The sequence below is a fragment of the Notothenia rossii genome (assembly GCF_949606895.1).
Source record: "Notothenia rossii genome assembly, chromosome: 8".
NCBI classification, from domain to species: Eukaryota; Metazoa; Chordata; class Actinopteri; order Perciformes; family Nototheniidae; genus Notothenia; species Notothenia rossii.
In genome coordinates, this window is record NC_136906.1 from 22,320,557 (window position 1) to 22,344,574 (window position 24,018).

General features: G+C 43.0%; 1 protein-coding gene across 1 annotated transcript; it reads left to right on the forward strand.

Annotated features, from left to right (window-relative positions):
* Positions 1-23,780, forward strand: rnd2 (Rho family GTPase 2). The gene is made up of 5 exons (XM_079645857.1): positions 1-322; positions 804-891; positions 18,110-18,219; positions 20,513-20,647; positions 22,736-23,780. Exons 1-5 carry the CDS (start codon positions 119-121, stop codon positions 23,003-23,005), a joined length of 807 nt encoding a protein of 268 aa, XP_079501983.1. The 5' UTR covers positions 1-118; the 3' UTR covers positions 23,006-23,780.
* Positions 23,781-24,018: the final 238 nt, after the last annotated feature.

Here is a 24,018-nt window from a genome sequence, read left to right on the forward strand (position 1 = left end):
CGGAGTTCTAGGGAGGCTGTGCGCTCCTGCCCAAGGTTCCTGTAGCAGTAGACAGAGCAGCGGCACGCGGAGCTGCGCGAGGACACAAGGAGCTGGATAACGCGCACCGGGTCGGCGCATGTATTTGTTCATTATTCTTTCCCGTCTTTTATTCCGCTGCATCTCCTATGCTGGGTGCACTCCATCCCCGCGTCAACAACACACCTCTCACGGACAAAACATGGACAGTCTAGGCAGCCGCTGTAAGATTGTGGTGGTCGGGGATACGCAATGTGGGAAAACTGCACTCCTGCACGTTTTTGCCAAAGACTCCTATCCAGAGGTAGGTCTGTCAAAAGTGTTAATTCAGGTGTTTTTAATTCTCTCATAACTGAGATCAGGAGTGAACGAGAAAGCCATTAAAACGCTAAACAGAGCGAGTCAACTTCAGCACTTGTTCAGCAGGTTACATCCACCTGTCTTATGAGATATGTTCCATTACATAGAGAGGAAGCGCTGAGAGATCTGTAATAAACGCCTGTAAAACCACAGTAATGGTCCTTTAACGTGTACATTTACTTTTATTGTGTCTGCAGTACAGCCCAAAAACACTTTAAGGCGTTGTCTTCATCTGTTAACTCACTATATTTCTCAAATACAGTACTAGCTTTGCCATGTGAATTATATCAGTCTATAGTACACTATTTATTTGCCTTATCATACAATATTTTTTACCAACTAAACTTTTGTGAAGCCTGATCTGTAAACACCAGCTTATCATGTAAAACTTAAAAGGAAAACTAAAATACATCTCCTTTTTACAGAACTACGTGCCCACTGTGTTCGAAAACTACACAGCCAGTTTTGAGATTGAGAAGCACCGGATAGAGCTGAATATGTGGGACACATCAGGTAAGAACATTTTACATCTCTGTCTGCACTTTCTCCAGAAGACTTATCCACTATCCACTCCCAGCCCTGCCATGGGAGGCCTGACTGCCTCAAACTCCTCTCTCCAACTTTTCCAGCAGTCAACTCTTTTATGGATTGCTTAAACCTTGCCAACTTCAGATGTCTTTTGTTTTAAAACACTTTCTTTTTAGCTCAGTGCATCAGCTATTTATGATTTGTTGTCTTTGCTAGAAACCTTGGTGCCAGCCATGTCTCTTGGTGCCTTGTGTTTGCATTCCTCTCTGTGCTGTGCTGTCCACTGTGTGTGGCTCTTCCCATGCTCCGGCCGGGGTCAGGAGACTGTCTGGGGGGAGTAAGGGGTGAGGGCGTGGGTAATTGAGACAGGATGGGCCTGAAGGGTTAAGTAACTACCCTTACTGTTTAAGTGTTTTCATCAGACTGATGTATGCTTTGCTGAAATATCAGCCAGATATGATAAATGTTGACAGCTGAGTTTCTTCCATTACCATTGTCAGACGCATAAACAGCCCATCTGATATTACGTTTTATTTGCATTACACATCAATATAAAGAGAGTGTTTTAAGTGTTTACACATCCGTCCACCACACTTTAACTCCCTTTAACCAGGATTGCCAATTCACAATAGCTACAAAACATGCATACATCTACGTGTTCATGCATTCACATACAAACACAAGCCCGAAAACACTCGACATCCATGCCAAATTTCATTCTTCTTGGATGGAAACTGTACCAATCAAAGCTTGGGTAACATCTTTGTTTGACCGACTGACAGAGAAAGCTACAGAGCTGCTACTTGCAGCATAAAATGTCAAATTTCACAGGCAAATTTGGTTAAAACGGCTGGTGACATCAGTGTCAAACAATGCCGTTCCACATGAAGGAGTCCCTGTCAGCAGTGTTGTTTCTCTGACAAAAATATATCCTCACTATGTCTAGTAAATCACTTTCTATGTATTTGAGCTCCAGTGTATGAATATGATTCCTGCTAAGACAGTAGTTATGACCACCAGGCAGTGAGCCTCCTCCAAAGAAAGCCATGGTCTACTTTCCCATTCTTGTCAGCATGGGTGGATTAATGGCTTTGAGCTAGCGGGAGATCTGCATCTCATCATGGTCATCTCAGGCCCGAGGCTCTTGTCAGCCATCTGACCAGTGACATGCCTGGCCAGTCATACGACGGAAGAGGGGATTTCCCAAGTGGGAAGTCTTTCTTTTACCATAAACATTCCCAAACCCAAGACTATGGAGAGATGATGACAGTATTCCTGTTACATGGTCAGTCACTGAAAGAATGTTGTTTTTCTTTGGACCTCTGGTCAACCCGGGAGTAAATCTGATTGAGCCTGTCAGTCAGGGGCCGGGGTCCTCTGAGGCCCTGGGCCACAACTTAAAAGAGCTCCTTATCTCTGGGCTTTAGGAGCCTAATGATGTAGTGGGAATGTTCTGCTCTGTCCATCTTTAAAACCCTGGATCACCTTTGGCAGTGTGAGTCTTTAACCTTCCGGCAGAAGTGGCCCAACCCACAACAAACATGACGTCACCCAACCCACAGAGCAAAAGAGAGAGAGAGAGAGTGTGTGTGTGTGTGTGTGTGTGTGTGTGTGTGTGTGTGTGTGTGTGTGTGTGTGTGTGTGTGTGTGTGTGTGTGTGTGTGTGTGTGTGTGTGTGTGTGTGTGTGTTTCTGCATGTGCTTTCAGAGGTCCTTGTGTGGTATGCCATTATTCACTGATTCACAGCAAACACAGCTGTTCACATTTTCGCTCAACAAGAAAAAATAATTGGCTCACACTTGGATGAAAAAGGCTTTCATCAAAAGGAAATAGTCTCCCTTCGGTTCTCTTTCACATTTTTTGTATTGCCCTTCTCCCCCTTTAGCTGCCCTTTTCTAGCTTAGTTTATTTTAATATAATGTTTCTCATGTACACTAGCACCAGCTCAAGTTCAGTGGCATGGTCACTCCATCATAACACAGTGAAATGCTCTAGATGTACTCACCGAGGGGAAGTACATTTGTGACGTGCTTTGGCCTAGATTTAAACTTTAACCGTGACCTGTGAAATCAGTCTGTTGGCCGCTTGCAAACCGTCTCGACAGTGCTGACCTTTGTGGGAACCAAAGGGAGTCCAAAGCAGAGTAAGGAGCTATACCAACAGAGCTTCACACCCCATTCACTGTTATAAAATCAGCCACAAAATCATGCATCCAGTAACTGCTATTTTGAAAATAAATGAATTGTTTTGTGCCACTTTCTGCTGGCTACAGTGCGTCGGACAGTTATATTTCAACCTGACATTTACCTCAGTCAATCCTCCACATGCTCTTCTGAAGCATTATCCTATTTCCCCTATACAGTTATTTTTACCACAAGCTTTCAGCCTCTTCACATAAAGTATTGTCTCCCTTTTAATTGCTGCCGAAGTCTGCCTCCTGTGGTGAGGTTCTGTTCACAAAGCATTATTGATCTCTATCCAAGGCATGGCTATTCAAACGGCTTGCGTCTTGCCTGGCTCACATTTCTCCGGGATGGTTAGATGTGCATTGTCATTCAAATGCTCCGGGCATTTGTTGTTGCTCCATTGATTGGTTTGTTCTCATTATTTCCAGTTCTTCCATAAGGTCTTGTCCTTGCCGTTTGGGTGAAAACAATGGTGAGGTGTTTATCTAACTGAGGTCATTACTGAGTCTGTATGTCTGTGTTTGTGCGTTTGTTTTGCAGCTCCAAATGAATGGGTATTTTTAGAAACATTTAACAGAAACATGGAGGTCATGTGGCTTCAAAGACTCAGAGGGCAATTTTGTGCTGTGTTTTGTATTCTGCTCCACACTATTAGTTGAACAAGGACAATTAGAAAGTGAGTGAATGGAATTCCAATGAGAAAAAACATTGTATGACTGTATTTACATGAAGCCACATTATAGATGGTGTAACCATTGCCTGTATCTGTTAAGTGGTCAATGTGGCTCTTGATAACTTGTCTGAGAGCCATTAGTGATTATTATCGATGCTCATCGGCCTCATTGGTATTCAGCCAGTCAGTTTTCTCTACTGAGCCCGAGGCATTAGTGCACTTTTCCTCTCTTCCCAATATGGTAAGGATGCCTGGGAAAGATTCCCTCTAGCCTTGGCCTAAGAGTAAAATCCTGCTAAGAGATGTGCGTGTTTCTGACAAGCTGGGTTTCCCCAAACTTCCCACAGCAGTACACTCACGTATCTTTCTGTTTCTCCTCTTCACTGCCACTAATACCTGACCTGATTCTCACATGAAAACCACACCTCTTACTTTCTGTTTAGTCACGTTTAGAGTGTGCTTTCAAGTGGCAATCCACAGGAATCTTGTTTTTCTTTATTCTTTTGCTGACATCACTGCTACTAATCGCTCAAACAGTTTTCCCCCCACTGTATTTCCCCCAATCTTATCACTTGTCAATGACGTTTGAGTTTCTGTTGAGTTTTTTGACTGATGTTGGATATATTTTTTCCTTACAAAACCACCCAGTTTTTCCTCTATTTATTTCTAAACAAAGTACTGCTGCTGGGAACATGAAACGCATCACTTGCTGTGCAGTGAAGGCTTTTCTTTTGCAATAGAACTGCCTAAACCCAAATGTTCACATTTCGACACACTATTGTACTGAACTGTCAGTGGAAGAGAGCAGAAAACATTTACTTATCCAAACATTTCAGATGTATTGGAGATTCGTAAATAAATGCCAGTCTCCTACATTTCAGAGCCTCTTTTTACTCTTGAGTCTTGGTCTGATAAATTCATGTTTAATGTTTTTTTGTGGCTCACTTCTCATGACACAGCTTTCTTGACTTTTCACAGTCAGAGGTGGGATTGTTTTGACTCTTGAGATGGTAACAAGACACTGCAGGTGTGTTACAACACTCAGTGCCAGCGCTCGAACAAAGTCACAGTCTGACTGTCTCCCTCCTCTCATACTGACTTTCCAACATTCCTGGAGTCTCTATGCTCTACAAACTCCACATTCTCTGCGCACTGGACCAGTAGGGCCTCCAGAGGCTTACAAAAACACACTGCATTCAGTGGGCTTTCTCTTACTCATCACTTTACACTTAATCAATCTTTAATAGACAATGAGTGAACTACAAACACAATGTAGAGAACAAAAAATAATCAACAGAAACCTCTTTGCCCTCAATTCTACAGCCCACTGGAGGCAGAGGATGCACAGTAAGTGCCGTCCGACCCAAGGAGAGCGCATTAGGATCACAGGAGATACCATCAACTGCTCTGGCCTCAAACAGTTGGTCTATTTGGCCTCTCTGAATCACTACTGTAATTTTACACACAAGATTAAATAATGAATGGCAAAATGTCCTTCTATTCTATCCGAACAAGTTTCAATTGGAGAATGAGATTGTGTTTATTTGGTTGTCACCTGCTGGAAAGGGAGCTGCCTATTTAACCACAGACAACTCCTGTATACACAAAGTCTAAACCCTTATAGTAGTTCCCTGTCTTTGCCTAATCAGCCCAGGAAATAACTGCCTTAACAAAACCTGTTTTGATGTTACATAGCAGGCTGGAAGGCACTCCCAAAAGACTGACTGCATGACAGTTTCGGGTAGCTAGTAAACACAAGATATTGAGATGTTGTTGAAATACTGTAGTACTGAAGTAACCATTTTGACCCACCATGTTGGGTAATTAGCATTTTCCCAATGACCAATTGTCAGAAACCCAAAGACATTTGGTTTACAATAATATAAAAAAGGAAAAAGCAGCCAATCCTCACAATTGGGGAGTTGAAACAGTGAATGTTAAACATATTTTCATGAAAAATGTCATTTTGTCTTATAATGACTGCCTATGCTTTTTGTAGGCATGCTAACAGTATGGCTTTAGTGATGGCAATGTTGGTGTTCTGGCTGATGTAAGACTTGGCTCCAAAATGAAATACCTCAACAGACACTGGAAGAGTGCCTTACAATATGGTGAAGTCATTTGTGTTCCCCAGAGGATGAGTCATAATGACTTTGGAGATTGTATGACTTCATCTAGCACCACCATCAGGTCAAAACTTAAAATCTGCAACACTAATGTTATTTCCATCAGCCTCAGTGGTTGTTTGTGTGTTAGTTATTGGTCACATTCCTTAAAGGTCCCCTATTATACTGTTTTTCATCAATATATTATAGGTCTCAGATATATATATAAACATGCCTCTGAAGTGTCCACAGATCATTGTAGCATCCCATAATCCCCTCTGTTTCAGCCCTGTTTCAAAAGTGCTGATTCTCTGTCTGTTACTTTAGATGAAAATAAGGAGCAACTCCCCGCGCCCCTCTGTGAGTTAAAAAAACACAATAGTGCTCTAGGAAGAGATTAAGGTAATAAGGTGGGCGGGTGTTACCTTGGTTGGTTATTGGCTAATGGTTACACAAGCAAAAAAATCGTTATGACAACATAAAGTGGCCAAAATCTGATCAGCTCATTTTCAGACAGGTGTTTTTATAAATGGATCAGGACAAAAAGAGAGAAAATCTTTTTTCCTGAAACTTTCAGAATCTCTTTACACAGAGGGGACACATGATGATGTATACAACTTAGCACTTATATACTAATAAAGGGCTGGCTTATCTAAAGCCAGTTGAGTAGCACTTGAAATGTTTTAACTATGAAACCTGATGTACTTATATGATTCTGTTTTCTTCAAGTTTGTATTTTGTTAGTCGAACACACTTATTGTAAGTCGCTTTGGATAAAAGCGTCAGCTAAATGCAATGTAATGTAATGTAATAAAAGAACAAGTGTATTTTGCATAATAGGTGACCTTTAATACTTACCTAAGATGGTAAACATTACACCTGCCTAACATCAGGATTTTTAACATTGTCATGGTGAGCGTGTTATCATGACGACTTGACGTTAGCTAAATGCACTGCTAGCATGGCTGTTGACTCTGACTCTTGAAGCATGACACGTCCTGTCAGGTGCAGTCTGACTCACAGTATGCAGCCTGTACTCATAAGCCTGCCATTGGCCACCTTTTTCAAACTAAATACTCCTCCCCTTCTGCCATATCTGCTGTATGTTTTGCAAGGTTCCCGTTGTTGTGTCCTAGCACAGCGCTGCCCAGATGGTTGTTATTGTACGAATACAAACAACCCAGAACTTTGTTTTTCTTCTGTGTAGAATTATGATTAGTTTAACTAGGCCTTTCTCCAGAGCTGTCAGTGTGGTGACAAGCCTGGCTATGGGAGAGTACTTCAGGTGTAGCATTTTGTATTGTTTTTGTTAAAACAACCCACTGTAAACCTTTTAATGGAAGTTTCCTTTTTCAATAAGGTGGCCGAGCACAGAGTTAAGTTGTTAAAATGTCATTTGAGTTGTGATTATCTTGATGTTTCAAAGGGCTAGAAATAAACTTGGGCTTTTGTTCCATGTGTCTAATCTCCAGACAGTTACTGGAAAAGCCTGTGGAGCTATTTTGGACAAAGGGGGTACCGTTCTGTCCTCCAGGCCCTTATGAGCTCAACAGCAAAATCACAAAGAACAAATTCCGGCCCCTCCATGACCCTCATCCCCTTGGGGTCAGGCTTGGGATGAGCCTGCAGCCCACAGAGACATTTTACATTTAATAAATCAAGAGGAGAGAGATGAGTGTGGGGAAGTGGATGTGCAGATTTTTTTGATACTTTAATGTAGATTATACACACCACCTGATATCTCATAGTCAATGATTTAAGTGCCTACTGGACTGATTTCTCCTATGATCAGGAATAAGGGGGCTCACTAATACATGCAAATACATGCATTTTAACTTCATATGGGAAAGAACATGTAAATGTAGTATGCCTGTAGTGAGTAGTTTTACTTTAACAGCCATCAAGGGGCTGTTGAGGGCATTAAATGTCCAGGTTCTCCATTTCACTAAAGTCACACATGAGTGTTTATAACTTAAATGGCACAGAAATATAGAAACATCGACGCCTCATATTTTTAAATGAATCTAAAATACACATTCCCTTCTTGTTTCCCTTTATGCAAATAATAAACTTCCTAAATAGTGATGGTCCCATGCACAGTGCTGCACCTCATTGCACCCTGACCTTTGAGAGGTTTGTGTGACATTATGGAAACTCTGACGGAAAGCCAGCAGGTCGGGCTGCTGGGCTGGATGTTTGGGTTTTTGGGCAGGCGAGCAGCTGTGCTCCATCCCTGGAGCTTAGCACTCCGTGAATCATATTCTTAGATCGTTACACAAAGGGTCAACAAGCTTAGGGAGGAAGTGGCTGCCTGTATGAAAGAACAGAATAATTGTTTGTGTGCAGGAGAGCAGATAGCAACTTCTCTTGAGGGCGATTTTCAGTTATCTTTCATCTCTGCCATTTACTTATCCTCCACTATTTTCTTTAACTCAAGATGTTCTTCATCTCCGATAGCCCATTAGTGAAGGCAGTTTCTGAAGCGCTGTGTTAAGGTCACCAGCAGTCAGGGGCAGTGTTAAGCAGAGAGTGGGCAGAAGCGCTGCATGAAAGCCAGCCAGCTGCACTGACAGGAACACACAGGCTGTAATTTCCACACAGAATATCTGATCTCCTCGGTGACACAGTGAAACACACAAGCACAGACACCTATATTCACACACAGAAGTGCAGCATGTCTCTGCACCACACAGGCATGTACCCCCCCCCCCTTTCTGTCCTGCTTTTACATGCATAAAAAAACATCCTGAGCATCCCACATGTCAACCCGACCGTAAACATTCAAACAAGGACTTCTTGAAGGCCCCAGAGGAGACATACTCCCATCCCTTCTGATCTCTTATCTCTGTCTGAGGAGCCTGTAAATGTGACCATGGATACAGCTATGAGCTGAGAGCCACCACACATTCCTCCACCACATCTCAGCCACTGTGCACTGAGCTTTATGCCGAGCACCAGGCAAAAGTGTAAAATCTGCTTAAATAGCATGTCCACAGCTGAACCGCACTGCACGCTGCGGATAGGCTGTACGGATTTTACTTTGTTAATGTGCCAATGGAATAATAAGAGTGAATGAACACTAACTGGGTAGAATTAAGAGGGGTCTTTTTGTACAAGGTGAATACAAAGATCAGTTAAGGCTTTTCATGAGCTCACACTGACTCAGATTACATGCCCTGTTTTAAACTGTGCCATGCCCTGCAGAGGAGAATGGAGCTAAATAATGACTGGCAGATATTAAAAAGGAAAAAATGAAGATATGAAATTGTATTGTTAGCAAGAATACAAAAGGGCAGATTTGAGAAAAGATTGTAATTAAAGGTAACCTCACCCCCAAATTGATCACTTGTATATCAATTACTCATGCTGTCTTTCCTTAAAGACATGCTCACTACTTCTCATCACATTTCCACTAAAACCTTAAGATTTAAAACAATTTGTGAGAGAGAAAATTACGTAAACAATATAGATATGATTCGGAAAAGTTTCTTGGAGTAAACTTCGGAATTGCTGCAAAAGTAGGCGAGCACAATGCTAACATTGTAAACATTATTTAATATTATCCAATTTATTTTCTAGGTCAATTTGGCCAATACATCTTACTTTTTCATACATTTAAACAAATTAAATAAATCACACCCCTTTTATACTACAGAAAAAGATACGTGTCTGTGTGTGATGGATACGGGTGAGTGCATGTAAACATGTGTGTAGGCATGTGTGTGATGTACAATGGGTCTGTGTATGTGAATTCCAACAGCTCTGACCCGGCGACCTCTCCTATTGTTTCCCAGCTGACCAGAGTCGTAATGGGGGGCTGATAGGGATGCTGGGGTAGGGGCTGGGACACAATGAGGCTGGAAAGCACAGCAGCTGCTCCGCCCAATAGGCAAAGGGATAGGGGGAGTGAGGGGTTGACGTGAGTAAAAAGCATGGGGGGCGGGGGCCCTCAGAGCATGTTATAAGAGCAGCAAGTGTTCACTACATTGAAAAGTGGAAAAAGGGGACAGAAGGAGAAGTATACATCTGTGCTTTTCCCACCCCCCACTCTTCAAGGCTTTTTGTTGTGTTGGTGGCACCCTTGGGACCTGACCCTCTGTGGTCATTGGGGATGGAGACACACAAACGCCAACTGTGTCACACTCTTAAACCTCTGCAGCACTCGTGTTACAAGATTAATACACAGCTTTGGACATATAAATAATCTGTTAGATAATTGAATGCAGTGCTTTTGTCTGTTATATTAGGAGATGGAGGAAGTGCGCTTTGTGCAACCTCTTTCTTCATTGACCTGTAACATGATATATGGCACGATGCAAATGAATCCTTTGACACAACCGGAAGTTATTGATCCTACATGTTGTCACTTCAAGGGAACATGCACTTGACCTGACAAACGAGAAGTATTAAAATGATAAATGAAAGACTAACACTAACAACCACCAGTTTGATGCTGGCGTCCATCCATCCATCTTCTCCCGCTTATCCGTGGTCGTTTAGCAGTTCCAGCAGAGAGCCCCAAACGTTCTTTTCCCTGGCCACATCAACCAGCTCTGACTGGGGATCCCAAGGCGTTCCCAGGCCAGCGAAGAGATATAATCCCTCCACCTGGTCATAGGGCTACCCCTTGGTCTCTTCTTTGTAGTATGGAGATAACACTAACATGTCTTGCTACGCCAGCACCGTTCATGTGATTGGAAGATAGTATTTAACAAGAGAAAAGACAAAAACGAATGCACCCCGACAATAAACCATGCATTTGTTCCTATTTGAACAGCAGCAGCGAAGGCCTCAGTCATTCAGGCAGACAGGAAACCCACCCAGGGAACTTTTGCTCTGTGAGATTTCTGCCGGTCCTCTCCCTGTTCCGAGTGAAACAAAACCTAAGGCAGAGCCAGCTTTGATCAGTACACTTCAAACAGCCCCACTGACTGGTTCTGCTGCTCCCGAAGCTAAAGCTCAGTCTCTCTCGCCCCCTACCTCCACCGGAGCAACAACCCTCTCAGCATCCGTCTGCAACCCATCTGAGCGTAAGGGGATACAGGAAGGGAGGCCGTCTTTCACCTCCACCCTTCACTCTCTACCTGCAACCCGCTCACACACACTCAACAGATCCCATCATTTATGGATGACTTTATTTATAAACAAGATCCAATGCGCTCTCTTTCTCGCTACTGCTGCTTTTGTGGAAGCGAAATTGCACTTGAAGTAGTGCCGTGTCTCTCTTGCAGTCTCCCTGGGGGGGTTCAGAGTGGGCTGTGGGATGGACAGCACCATGATAGGGATGTGTTTGGATGGTTATGCACTGGAGGAAGTGGAGTCGATAGAGCAGAGGATGTCCTTTTCCACTCACAAGCTTTTCTTTCATACGCCTGTGTAGCTACTGCCTGAATCTTCTCAAGTTTTCCTTCATAACAGACTGACAACTGTGGACAGAGAAGCTGCAGTCAGTGTTATTACAAGTCTTTTGAAAATTCCCGTAAATATTTGATATGAATTGATTTAGGATTTATTGTCAATATTGGTGATCAACGCATCTACAATCTGGATGTAGCTGTAGAGCATTGGCTCCCCCACGGTACTGATCTGATTATCTCTTAAGGAGTAAAACTGGATACTCCAGCTAGCCCGCTTTATTTAGAAAATGTCTGAAATCTTCTGCTTTAACATGTAAAAGTTGAGCAACCAAAATGAAATACAGCCAAAAAAACCTTGCAGTCTGTGTTGGGGATATCGGAACCAGCTGGGGTCCAACACTGAACACTTAAAGAGGTTGTGCAAAGAATAAATAATCCTAGAGTCAACATCTGGTGTGCTTAACTGGCTCTTGTCTGTTTTTATAAAAACTGTGTTATAGGGTGGATCTTGTCCTAACAGTCTGCTATTACAACTATGACAAGACCCAGCGGTTCTGGTGCTTGAGGAAACACAGAAACAGATAAAGAGATATTCTGCGTGCACTCCCTTTCCACAGCCCGCAGTCCTTCACAGCTTCCTCACACAAACAAACCTGGGTACTGTTTATATTGTAACATCAAAACACATGAACATCCTCAAGTAAATGAAGAGTCATCGAAGGGTGAACCAGATTGCCACACCAAATCTACAGTCATGTCATCAAACATTAGGAAGGGTGAAATCAAAGCAGAGAAAAGAGTGGTGTGGGTATTTTTCAAGCGAGGCAGGGAATATATAAATCGAGAGAAGAATTGAGCGACAAAAGAAGCTCAGTGATCTTTAAAAGCAAAGTGCAGCATGAGCCAGAGCCTTAGACAAGACACAGAGATCAAACAACAGGAGATGAAATTCAAAGCTAGTTCTCCGGCAGAATGAGACTCTGTGTGTCTGTGATTATAAAAAAAGGGACTGGGGGTGAGAAGAAACCGAAAGCGGACACACTACTTCATCTCCATACCCCTGGGGCCCAGAGCAGGAAGCAGACAGTATTGCTTCTCTGTCCCCTTGCTTTCAGCGCTGTGGCCAACTCCGCTTTTCATCCTGTGTTTCGACGACAGACACAGGCATTAACTCCTCGGCAGCAGAGCTCAGAGTAGATCCGTGGAAGGTGCTTGATGCCCTTCAAAGGCTGCACTTCCTCCACAGGGAAAGCGCAGGGAGCTTTGATCAATATCCCCTGTGTGAAGGCTGCAGACATGGAAGGTTAATGGCCATTTAACCCAGTGTCACCTCCACTGTCCCGGCTCTGCGCTAATGCCTTTGAAAACTTGACACAGCTATCTCTTTTACAGACCAACAGCTTCACGCTGTGTTTGTGTGTGTGTGTGTGTGTGTGTGTGTGTGTGTGTCGTATGTACACTTGTATGGCCCATAGATCAAACCATGATCAACCAAAGATATTAGCCCAGTGCACTAGAGTGCAGGCCAGCTGACGTTGCTTCATCACAGCCTTTTTAATGGTTTGTTGGAGTTGATTTTCCGCACACATTCACTTTGATTAACTGCCCCAAGCTTCTTATACAATGGAGTGTCTCTGTGGCTCCTGCATGTTGCACAGAAACTGGCAAACATGTCCTGTGATTGTTTAATTGAAAAACTGCAATATTAACGCAAAAGTTCAATATTTCAGGCAAATGTTCAAGGTGTGCGTGAACTGTACATATAGAAAAAATCATGGATCCTAAAGAGATTAGGGTATATAATCAGTTGTTGTTGATTGAAAGACAAAAAAATGTTATGTGTTAACAAAGCACATGTCAGAGAGGGAAACAACTCCAAATGTTTTCATATTTGGAAGTGTCAAACCTTTATTTTTCTGCTTTCTATTCTTCCTGGCAGACATTGTTTATTAAATTCCTTACATTTATGAAAATGAATTAGTAGATTCTTCAATCACGCTTGAGTTCTGTAATACATTACGGTGACCATTAAAGCCTGCGTTAATATTTGTCAAACTTTTGTAATAAGTTGTTGCAAGTCAATCTTCACTTAAGCTGCATCACCAGTGACAGCATAACATTGATGCACAATTTATCTTCACTGTGATCGATTACACAACTCAAAGTTGCATGGGTCTTGTAATTGATTTTTCATATAATGCACAATTGAATAGACCAGTGGTTGCCTTGAAGAGTTTGAGAACACTGTTGAAAACTCTGAAACGGTAGAATTTGCATTTGAAAACCCTCAGCTAATGTAACCAGCTGAAAGTCTGAGTGTAACATTTGTGTCCCTTTTCATAGATGAAGCACTAGTTTTATGCCAGTCTTTCAGCTCGTTTTTTCATCCGGAGCATGAGTTCACAATTTCTGCCTTAGGAATAAGGTCTTCAAGCGGCATCATTTGCAGTAGACTATTTTGGATTCTGGATTCTAAAAGAAGTCTTTGTGAAGGCTTACATTCACATGATATAACTCACGCCATCTTGTACAGGAAAGTGGTACACCGGGTCAAACTAACTCTGCCTCCTTTCTAATGATGTCTTGGCAGCAGTCTCTATTTATCCCAAGTAAGAAACAACAGTTTACAACACAGACCGGACCTTCTGCAATGAAAAGCATGCTCAACCTCTTCAAGATTGAATGCCAACCCTCTTATTCTACTTCTTTCAGTCACCTCAGTCATCAATGCACCTGAGCCATTAGCCTCGGCAATCCTTTCGCTCTCCTGCTCTCTTCCTCCGTACTTCCTTTCAGGGCCTCACAATGAAGCCATTTCCATCCTTCCAGGTTGCTACGATACTCGACCAACCCAACTTGAAATGTTTTGTCTTTGCTTTGAAGGTGAATTTCAAGGAAAACAGCTGCAGGAGACATAAAAGACGCGGGGTATGTTGTGCTGAATGGGTTTTGTTTCTAAAGTTGAAACTAACTCAATCACACGAACAGTTTTCATCTATTTGGCGGCATTTGAGAGAGCGCTTGTTTCCTTACACCCTGCCTTTGTTTGTGTGCACGGGTGTTTTTCCCAGTGTCTAGTGGCCTAATGAGGCTGTTAGTTGCTGTTGACTCCCTGCCAAATGTGCATGAACACATCAGAGAGCCTTGAGGCAAAGACTATTCTTTTACTCTCACTCAAAATGGTTTGCTTTTAAGCTGTGTCTGCAATGAGCATGCAACGAACAGAGAGAAAGAGAACAATCCTGCAATGATGGTACGGATTAACGCACTGAAGCCTGGAAGGCATTGTTGGATGTTGACGCACAATAAATTAAACAGGTTTCCTGAAGAATCCTCTGTGTCAAACTGCAGCGATTGTGTTTTTCTGTTACATTGATTTCATAGTTTTTGCTGGTAAAATGGAAGCTCTTACAGAGGAGGGTTTGAATGAGCAGATAGTGAGCTGTCATGCTCCAGACAGATCGTCCCTACGGGGGAGTCGATGTGTCAGGGGACAGGCGGTATAAATGAAGTCATACCACGAACCCTCTAGCCCTATTACTGTACATCCACTACATTTGTGTCCGCCTCAACATCCTTTGAAATACTTCTAGCCTATGATGACGCTCGACTGACGGCTGGTGAGGAACGCTTTCCTCCCACCTCTGTCACCTATGCCCGGCTAAGCCCCCAGCGTGGCACTGCAGCGTGGCTTAGTGCTAATTAGCCCTGTGGAAATAAGACAGAAATCCACTTCCCAGTGTGAGAGATCGCGTCTGCTAAATCCAGCTAATGCTAATCCTCCAGGAGGTTTTGTGAGGGGTGTTTAAAGCCTGTCCTTGGCACAGTGTCCCACTCCTTGCCAGGCGTGATGGTTTTTCGGGGTTCCTGCCAGGTTGTGCACCCCTCCCTCACCCGTCTGCTCCATCCATCTCTCCCTGCTCCATCTGAAATTCAATTGACCTTTTGTTCCACCTCACAGTGAATGGGCATAGGCTAGCTCCACCAATAGCCAACTCAGAGCTCTCATACCTATTTATTTGATCCGTCCTGCCGAGTCCAGTGCTTTCATGACTCACCCAAACATCCACTGCACACCCCCTCTCCTCCACTCGCTACAGCTATGTCTTTTATTTTAAATCTCTGGTCGTTTCTGTTGGCTGGAAGGGGGACAAGTGGCTTTAGGCGGTGCAGGGGGTATTTCGCAATCAGGAGAAAACCCTCCTTCTCGTCATGTTCTTGATCGTTATGGTGATTGGCTTTTATTTGTGCCAGCTCGGCTCGTTTTAAACACAGCACTTTTCTCTCCCTCGGAGGACTTTCTTTCGACTTTGCGAAAGTGCTGAGGTAGCATCCCCGTTGCTCAGAACAGAAGAGCTGTGAATTGCTTCGCTGTGACAAGGCCTGTCGTGACCGTGACCTGCCAATCATTCGGATCTATGAGATTGACAAATTGATCCCATTGGCCTCCTTCCAGCTTCTAATTACATCTTAAGCCAAACAAGCTCCATTGTCTCAACTTTCCTTCATCTGACATCTCTTCCCCTTCATCCGGATTCCCAGGGTGCTTCTCTCATCATCTCATGCTTCTGCACCTTGCCCTCACCTCTGCATCAAAGTCATTAAATCTTTTACCGCCAACTCTCCTCCCCCACATGCTAGGTCTCTTTTCTTCTTCAGCTGTAACCTGAGTACAGGTCTGCACTGTGATACGTACTAAAGACCAACTTCAGCAGCTACAGCACCTCATGTGGGACCACTACCAATCAGAGCTCGCTGTTGTACAATGTGTGCTTTGCTGACTGTTGGACTTGGCATCCATTTGATTGGGCTTTTTTGTGTGTGTGTCGTGTGCATTCGTGCAAATCCCGCCCTTTCAGCAGTACACAACTGTTGCAATCTGGTGTAAAAAAAGGTGGCAGGGGGGGGTTCAAATCCCTGAAATCTGACAGCGGTTTTCTTTGGCATTTCTTTCTCACAAATAACGTATGATCACTGGAAAAACAAGCTTGTCAACAGTTTTAATGATTGTCAAAGACTATAAACAACCCTCTTTTGGCTTTTACGGTGTTAAAAAGGCACCATTTTGTGTAATTTTTCAATTAAAGCAATGATTTGTATAGATGACAGAAGGGCACGAGGGGCTCAGAAACACTTTTCCCAATAACCAATCATTACAAACAAGGCAAATTATTATGTTGAGACAAAATGTGTCACCACAATTTTAGCCATTAAGGACTAAAGGAAACAAAGTTGCAAAGAGCTGTATGAGGATAATATTCTCCTGCCCCTTTATGTTTGCAGATTCATCCAGAGGAGGCCTGTTATGCACCTCCTCTTTATCACCAAAAAAGGCAGACTGAAGAATGACTCATTCGTTTGAATAGAGCACCATTTAGGAATATGGTCCCCAGTTCGCTTATAACAAGGGATCTTGGGCTCTAGCGATGCTGACTGCACGGTAATGCAAAATGAGAACGGTATGCCACAACAACAGGAGAATATAAGGAGACATAAATCATGCATCTTTCAAAGCATTGTTGTTTTCAGTCTTGAGAGATTGAAGTGACATTTAACTCCCATTGGTAGCAATGTAAATTTTGGTGAGAAACAAAATGTAAACATAGCTGTTCCTCTCACTTGGAGGCACAAAACGCATCAATCTTTAATGTGCAGGCTGTTGCATTGTTCTCAGTGGGGAGGGAGCAGGGCACTATGGATAGCCGGCTGAATAAGTGGGGCTACGGGCCACGTGCATCACTTGTCATTCTATCATCAACAAAGAGAACATAGTGATGCTAAAACCGGCTGTAGTGCCATTGTGCAGACTCCATTTACCCCGGCTGACAAAGACAGCTCTTCAACACGCTGACTGGGTATTGTGTCAGGTCTGGTATGAAGCCCGTTAACAGCAAGTAAAGACTATCTTTATTTATCATAGAAACACTTTGTCTGACCTTAAGGGATTAAATAATTAATGAGTTGTTTTATGTACCAAGTTTGCAACATTCATTTTCTAGAGTATGTGGTTCACAGCTTTATGCACTTTTCTAGCAGTAATGAGTGTGAAATGGGGCGATTTGTCTCAAAACGTATGAGTTTTCAGGACGCAAAATGTATACAGCCAGGGTGCTGCTTCTATCAAAATGTAGGAGTTCAGTTCTGTACAAATTCCCAGGATGGAGGTTACCCACAGCCGCAGCCACATTTTCAGAGAGAGAGCCCAGGTATTTTTACAAGCCTCCTAATGAGAGCTGTAAGAGAGCAGGACCCGTGTAACTGAGCGGGTTGTGAAAGTACAGAGGCAGCGCGCTTCCTTCAAATTTGATCAATGTACAGAAATGAAAATGAGAGTGGGGAGAGGCGTGTGAGTGCATGGCAATTTCATATATTCAGGAAGAAATGGAAGATGTTAAAACAAGTAGCATTTGCAAAAGAGTCCGGGAGAAGGATGAATTAAAGCGTTCAAGCTTTAGTTTGGCCTTTGTGCCGGCATTTACTGTTGTTTCAAGACGATTATGGATTGTGTGGAAAAGTCCTCTGGTCCTCAACCCAATGTAATTCAATTTGGAGTGTGTGTGCTTCTCTGAGTAACCTCTTGACATTCCTCAGGAAGAGAGGACACAGCTGTGTGGAAGCCCAAGAGACACAAATACTCAAAACATGCACACACAACTGTTAAGATAAAGAGTCATTTGCATATACGGAGTGCATGCAAGCTGCAGCGTGCCCACGTTTATGTCACAGCCTCCATCCATGACCTTTAGATCACCTTCCAGGGATGTGCAGTGTGTTTCTAGTTGATATAATAAGCCATATGGCTGGGATGAAATACCGTGTGGGGTTTAAAACAAGTACACAGAAATGCATGACCTTATGCATTATGTGATTGTGTGTCCACAGGTTCCTCTTATTATGACAACGTGAGGCCATTGGCGTATCCTGACTCAGACGCGGTTCTCATCTGTTTCGACATCAGCCGCCCAGAGACTTTGGACAGTGTCATAAAGAAGGTTAGTGTTTATTTTGTATTTTCATCTCTCTTTCCCACCCCCTTGGATCAGCATTTATTATCTGCTGTGACACAGGAGAACTAACCGGAAAGAATCCTGTTTTTCCTGATCAGCATCTTGTTTCCTCTCAGCAGCAGCAGCAGCTTGCATTTTCATGGCTCAACAATAGAGCAAATCAGCACCGAGGTTAGAGCCTGCCTTTCCTTTATCTCATCAAAACGTCCATGGATACTTGACCCTCGTTCTTCTGAGGAATGGAAGGTCAGATTAAAGAATGAGAAGAGAGTCTTAGCACCCGGGTGGGTTCGAGAGGAATAGCTGATATGCAAATTAGCCATATCAACGAGGAGCTGTTGCAGAGCATGATGAAGAGGACTAAAATTGCCCTTCTCATCCTACATTTAAAATCTGAGTTGTATGCAGAACAGTTCCAGATGGCAGTACTTAACATGTGTTAGGTAGCCTAAGGTTCAGATGTGCTGCTGCAGCTGACATTGATGTGATACTGGCCAGGCGGGGTTGTTGCCATGGATGTGTTTTTACAGCTGCTGGCAATACCTATTGCACATGTAGAGACACCCTACTTAATGGCTGTGTTTATGTGAATGTGTGTCATGTAAAATAGGACTGTGCCTTTTAGTGGTCTATCGTCTTGGAGCCATGTGTGTGTTTGTCTTTGAACTGTGCTCCTTGTGGGCCAGAGACAGTTCCCACGGCTGGCCTGTTGACGTGTTTAGTGGTCTGAGGGGAGCCGCAAAAATGCCCCTGCAGACTTTGTATATCTCACCCGAGACACCTTTTTTTAACTCAGGAATATCTCCCAAGCCTCAGTGCTCTCTGTCAACAGGGGGAGGCAGAGATGCCGTCAAGCTTTTGGTTTTCCCATGAATCCCTTGGCAGGGGGTTGCCATGACCCCTGACCCCGGGCTGTCGCCCTGGTAATCTCTGAAACTGAGGGGCACATGGAAACCTGTTGCACAATCACCATCCCAAATTAGACTCTTGACCTCTAGAAACAAGCAGGTCACCAAAGTTTCTGGATGACAGCTGGGGGAGAAGAGAGGGTTGAACAATCAAAGCTTTTGATTGGGTGTTATTGGCAAAATAGGGGTGGGCTTAAAAGGTCAAAGGCCGCGTTCAACGTGGTAGATGAATGGACATCCTGACATTCTGCACACGGCATGTTGAATATTTCAAGGCTGTCTGTCGGCTGCCGCCGTGTATTAACCTGAGGGGCTGTGTTGGTTCAGCTGAGTTTCAGAAGGGACATTTAATCTCAGAGAGATTTTAGGAAAAGGACCTGTCAAGCTTTCTGTGTAAAACCTGAATTAGATCTGTTTACGGAGGTTAAATAAGGAAAGTACGACACACATCAGGTACAGCAGATAACTGAACCAAGATGGCATGAATACATATATAACATTTTCACCTGGTTTCTCAGTTACTGTAGTGAAATGGCCTTTTATATTGACAATGAAAGATATAGGAACATTTAGGACAGGCTGTTATTAACAATACTTGGTGTTTAACTGAATGGTTAGTTTGATTGGTTGTTTGACAAAAGATTATGCCAATCATGCTCTTTTTGTAATTTTACAGTTGTAAGGATTTATTGTTTCCTTTATTTCATGTAAATTTAAATCTAATATGGGTCTTTGATATGGGTCTTAGAGTGGTCAAACAAAATGTGAAGATGTGTTTCAGGAAATTATGATGTGAATTTCACCGCTTTATGACATTGTATTGACTATTAAGACGTTTTTCGAGCTAAATTAACACCAGATTAATCATATTCAAAATAATTGTTGGTTAAAGAGCTACTGTTTTTGTACATGGATGAATTAATGTCTAATAGAGCTGCAACTCAACACTTATTTTCAATTCAATTATTAATTGTTTCGTCTATACCATGATAAGACATAGTGAATATGCCTTTCACAATACCGCAGACTCTTCCAATTATATATTATCACAAATGTTGTTTTAGTTTTTTGGTGATTGATTATGATTTTTGCCATTTATTTTTCGAACAAAATAAGGAATGTAACTTCTTCTCATTTCAATCACAGGAACGCTCATATTGATATATTTAAAATACATATTTTTATTTCTCTTTGACTCCTTAGCTGAACAGATGCTTTAATCTCCCTGGAGCTCAGGTATCCAGTGTCAGAGAGCCCAAAGGTCATCACTGTCTGTCAGTGCTTCACCAGTCAGTACAGGCATCTCTCCTCTCATATTTGGCACATTCAGTGATTTATATCTGTTTCTCTGTCGGTTCATGTCTCAACAGTGGCAAGGAGAGACGCAGGAGTTTTGTCCCAACGCCAAAGTGGTGTTGGTGGGCTGCAAGCTGGACATGAGGACAGACGTCAGCACTCTGAGGGAGCTCTCCAAGCAGCGCCTCATCCCTGTCACCCACGAGCAGGTGAGAACAAGCAGATGATGAATATGTAAGAAGAATGGAGTGGAATGGGTAATGAGAGAGGGACTTGCTTTTTGGGAAAAAAAGACTTGGAGAATAACAACGGTGGAGATATTGGAAAGCAATCCAGCATCTATGTACAATTTTTCCATCTTAGATCAGCAGTGGCATTCTCTCTGGTCCCATAGGAAGGGACTGTGAAAGGGGCTCAAGTTAACACAATCAACCACTGCAGAATAAAAGCTGTGTGAAACCCCCCTTGGGACATGTTGCTGGGGTTGGCGTTTTGACCAAATTTGCTGACAAGTGATGTAAGTTTGGCGAGGGCTGAGGAAGAGACTCGGGCTGTTATTGGAGTTTATGTCTAGGGACACGTTTTTTCCCTGAAATGAAATATTCATGCAGATTTAGGGGTTTTGAAAATGCAAGATGAATAGAAAAACGGACATTGATGAATGACTGAGCCCTTTTATCGCATGCCACCATGACCTCTAAGCCAAGGGGATGGGGAGAAGCAGGAGGGGATGATAAACTGTTGTGTATATCGGTGAATTTTAATCAGCTTTCAGCGTGTTCATTTTGTGCTCTCCTGCGTTGGACATACACAAAAGTGGAGGGGTGCAACCACACAAAAGCCCTCAGAACAAAGGACTCTTTTATTTTCAACCGCTCTCCGAGAGCTTGCCGGAAGCTTAAAACACGGAGCCTCCAAAAAAATAAACAACTGAAAACAACGGACAGTTCATGTAAATAAGACGCATAAGCAAAAGATGGAGTGGTTCACCACAGAGATAATGTAAAATAGCTAGGGAGAATTTGTGGCCAGACACACATTTAGCTATTGTTCTGCTTACACTCACCATTTACATTTGAGGCTACTACTGTTTTTTCCTCTAACATAGCCAGAAAATGTGAGTCACATTGCAGATGCAAAAGCTAAGCACAATAACTTTTTTGTGTTCTAATCCAATAGCCTGCGTTTTTATCCCGTTGTTGATCTTAAATTGAATTCCAACACAGCTGAGGAGCTGCCAGCAAGTGACCACTGGGTGAACTCCAGACATTTCCGGACTAATCTAAGATCCGATCAAGGTTTCCCCGCTTGTCACGACAATCTGTACCTTGTCCCCCTCCTGCATCTTAATCTGCCGTTCCACCTAATGAGGACTTCATTGCTTCTTAAACGCGGCTCAGTGCACAGCCGCGATAAGAATCAAACCACATCCCCTTGGGAATGAAAGCTCTCTGTGTTGGAGAGCATGCGATTTTAGGGTCATGGGAAATGCAGTACTGTCCCATATGTTACAACCTTTACTTTAGACTACAACCTTTGTCTTGATGTCTCGATCCTGCGTGAATGTGGGTTTAAAGTCTTGATCGAGCAACAAGAGACGAGGATGTACTGTAGCGAAGAGAGAGGCCAAGGGGCTCTAACATTAAATTTGCCTTTGATTTGATCCCAAGCAAACAATTTACGGTCTCAATTAACTGGGTATATTGTAACATTTCTCAGGGGTGAGCTCGAGTGCAGGTTAGGTTCTGCTTGAGTTTAGTCTCTCCTCTCTAAATAGCTGCATTGAGCATGTCAACAGCGGCCCAGTGGGCTCTGTTCCCTCTCTCTTATCAAAGACTGAGGAGTCAGAGCATCTACATTATTCATGCCTCAGATAGAGGAGCTTCATTTGTCTCCAGGATCATTGACATTCTGTCTACAGCTTAGATCGTCATCTTTCTCTTGGATCTGCTGCTTCTTCCTGGCACATTTAGTCTTCCACTGTTGAGATATAGTGCCTGCTTATGCAAAGGTACAAAGATGGATAGGGTGTATGTTGTAAAATGTCATTATCTTGTGAAGCACTCACACAGCACCTTGAAGTGGAGTAAACTCCTATCTTACACAGCCGCTAAAAGCAAAACACAGAAAAGACATTGCAGATCTAGTATAAGAAAGGAAGGAAAAATTGCTAAAAGCTGATATTGTCAATGTCACTCCAGATGAAATGTTGCATGCAGTCTCCCATTTCCCCTTTTATGTGTTAACGGTTTTGAAATCTCTAATTGCTTGTTGCTTTGCCTGTCTCCGTGTTTCAGGGCAGCACAATAGCTCGACAGATGGGGGCGGTGGCCTACGTTGAGTGCACCTCCAAGGTTTCAGAGAACAGCGTTCGGGACGTGTTCCACATCACAACGGTTGCATCGGTGCAACGGGCGCACAAGCCGCAGCTCAAACGCAGCAGTTCCCGCAGAGGCCTGAAGCGGGTGTCACAGCTCCCCCTGCCCCCTCTGCCGGGCCGGACTGAACAAATTGACGAGGCCCCCACCATGAGGAAGGACCGGGCCAAGAGCTGTGTGCTCATGTAGAGACACATCACTATGAAAAATATATATATGTATATAGATAAACACAGAAATATATGACAGAGGAGGTCTATTTATTGTTTTTTTTCTTTGCACTGCAGAGGAATGAGGATACAGGAAACACTGTGCGGTGGAACAAAATGCTTTGGATGTTTTTCTTTTTGTTGTGTGTGCATATTTCCTAAGCTGTTTACATATTTGTGCTGTTTTGAAATCATGGCAAATTGGACTAAACCTCTGGACAAGAGGAAGCTGTGGTAGTGGCAATGCCTACTAGTCCCGGGTATTAAGGAGGAATTCATTTCCTGAAGCCGCTCCAAATGGAGGATGGCACTGCGGCGAAGGAGGTGAAGAGCGTGTGAGGAGGACCATGTTGAAAGATATTGTCTGAAGCGTCTTGTTTTCAAAGACAGTGCTGCTCAGCGAACATGAGGACTAATTCTCTAGCTGCACTGTCTGAAATTGCTTCCTGTTGCAATTTTGAGAGAAAAATGTACAATGATTCTAAAAAAAAAGAAGGGATTCTAGTGACTAGATGAATGGTGGCTCAAACCATACCTTAGGAGCAGGAAATGAGATTATGTAACACTGAAATATTGAGACGGTGTGCATTACCACCACAAGTGCATTTAAGAAGTCAAATATCTAATTTTATGTTGGTCATTTAACACATTTGTTCTCATCCACTCTAATTGTTTCAGTCTGATTCACTGAAGTTAATGCTGTTGTATCTATTTTAAAGATGTTTCTTTGTGGAAAATAAAGTGGTTAAATGTTAGGCTATTTGGTTTCCTTTCACTGAAATAAAGCAAAAGCTTGTCTGTACAAGAAAAGGATAATTTCTGGCAATTCACAATTTCATTCCTTTTTTTCATTACATTGCCATGGAAATGTAAATCCAGTGATTTTTACTACAAGTGTCTCATAATTCTCATACTGAGGACTAATTCTACTCAACAAGCTCAAATGTTCCTCTTCAACTTCCGATCAATGTACATTCCTCTACTGGCCTTCAA

What these genes read in the sequence shown, in the direction of transcription:
- rnd2 (XM_079645857.1), top strand. Translation starts at nt 119, where the DNA reads ATGTATTTGTTCATTATTCTTTCCCGTCTTTTATTCCGCTGCATCTCC. An exon ending in TGGACAGTGTCATAAAGAAG is followed by an intron (nt 18,220 to 20,512) that starts GTTAGTGTTTAT and finishes ATGTCTCAACAG; the next exon opens with TGGCAAGGAGAGACGCAGGA. An exon ending in TCCCTGTCACCCACGAGCAG is followed by an intron (nt 20,648 to 22,735) that starts GTGAGAACAAGC and finishes TCCGTGTTTCAG; the next exon opens with GGCAGCACAATAGCTCGACA.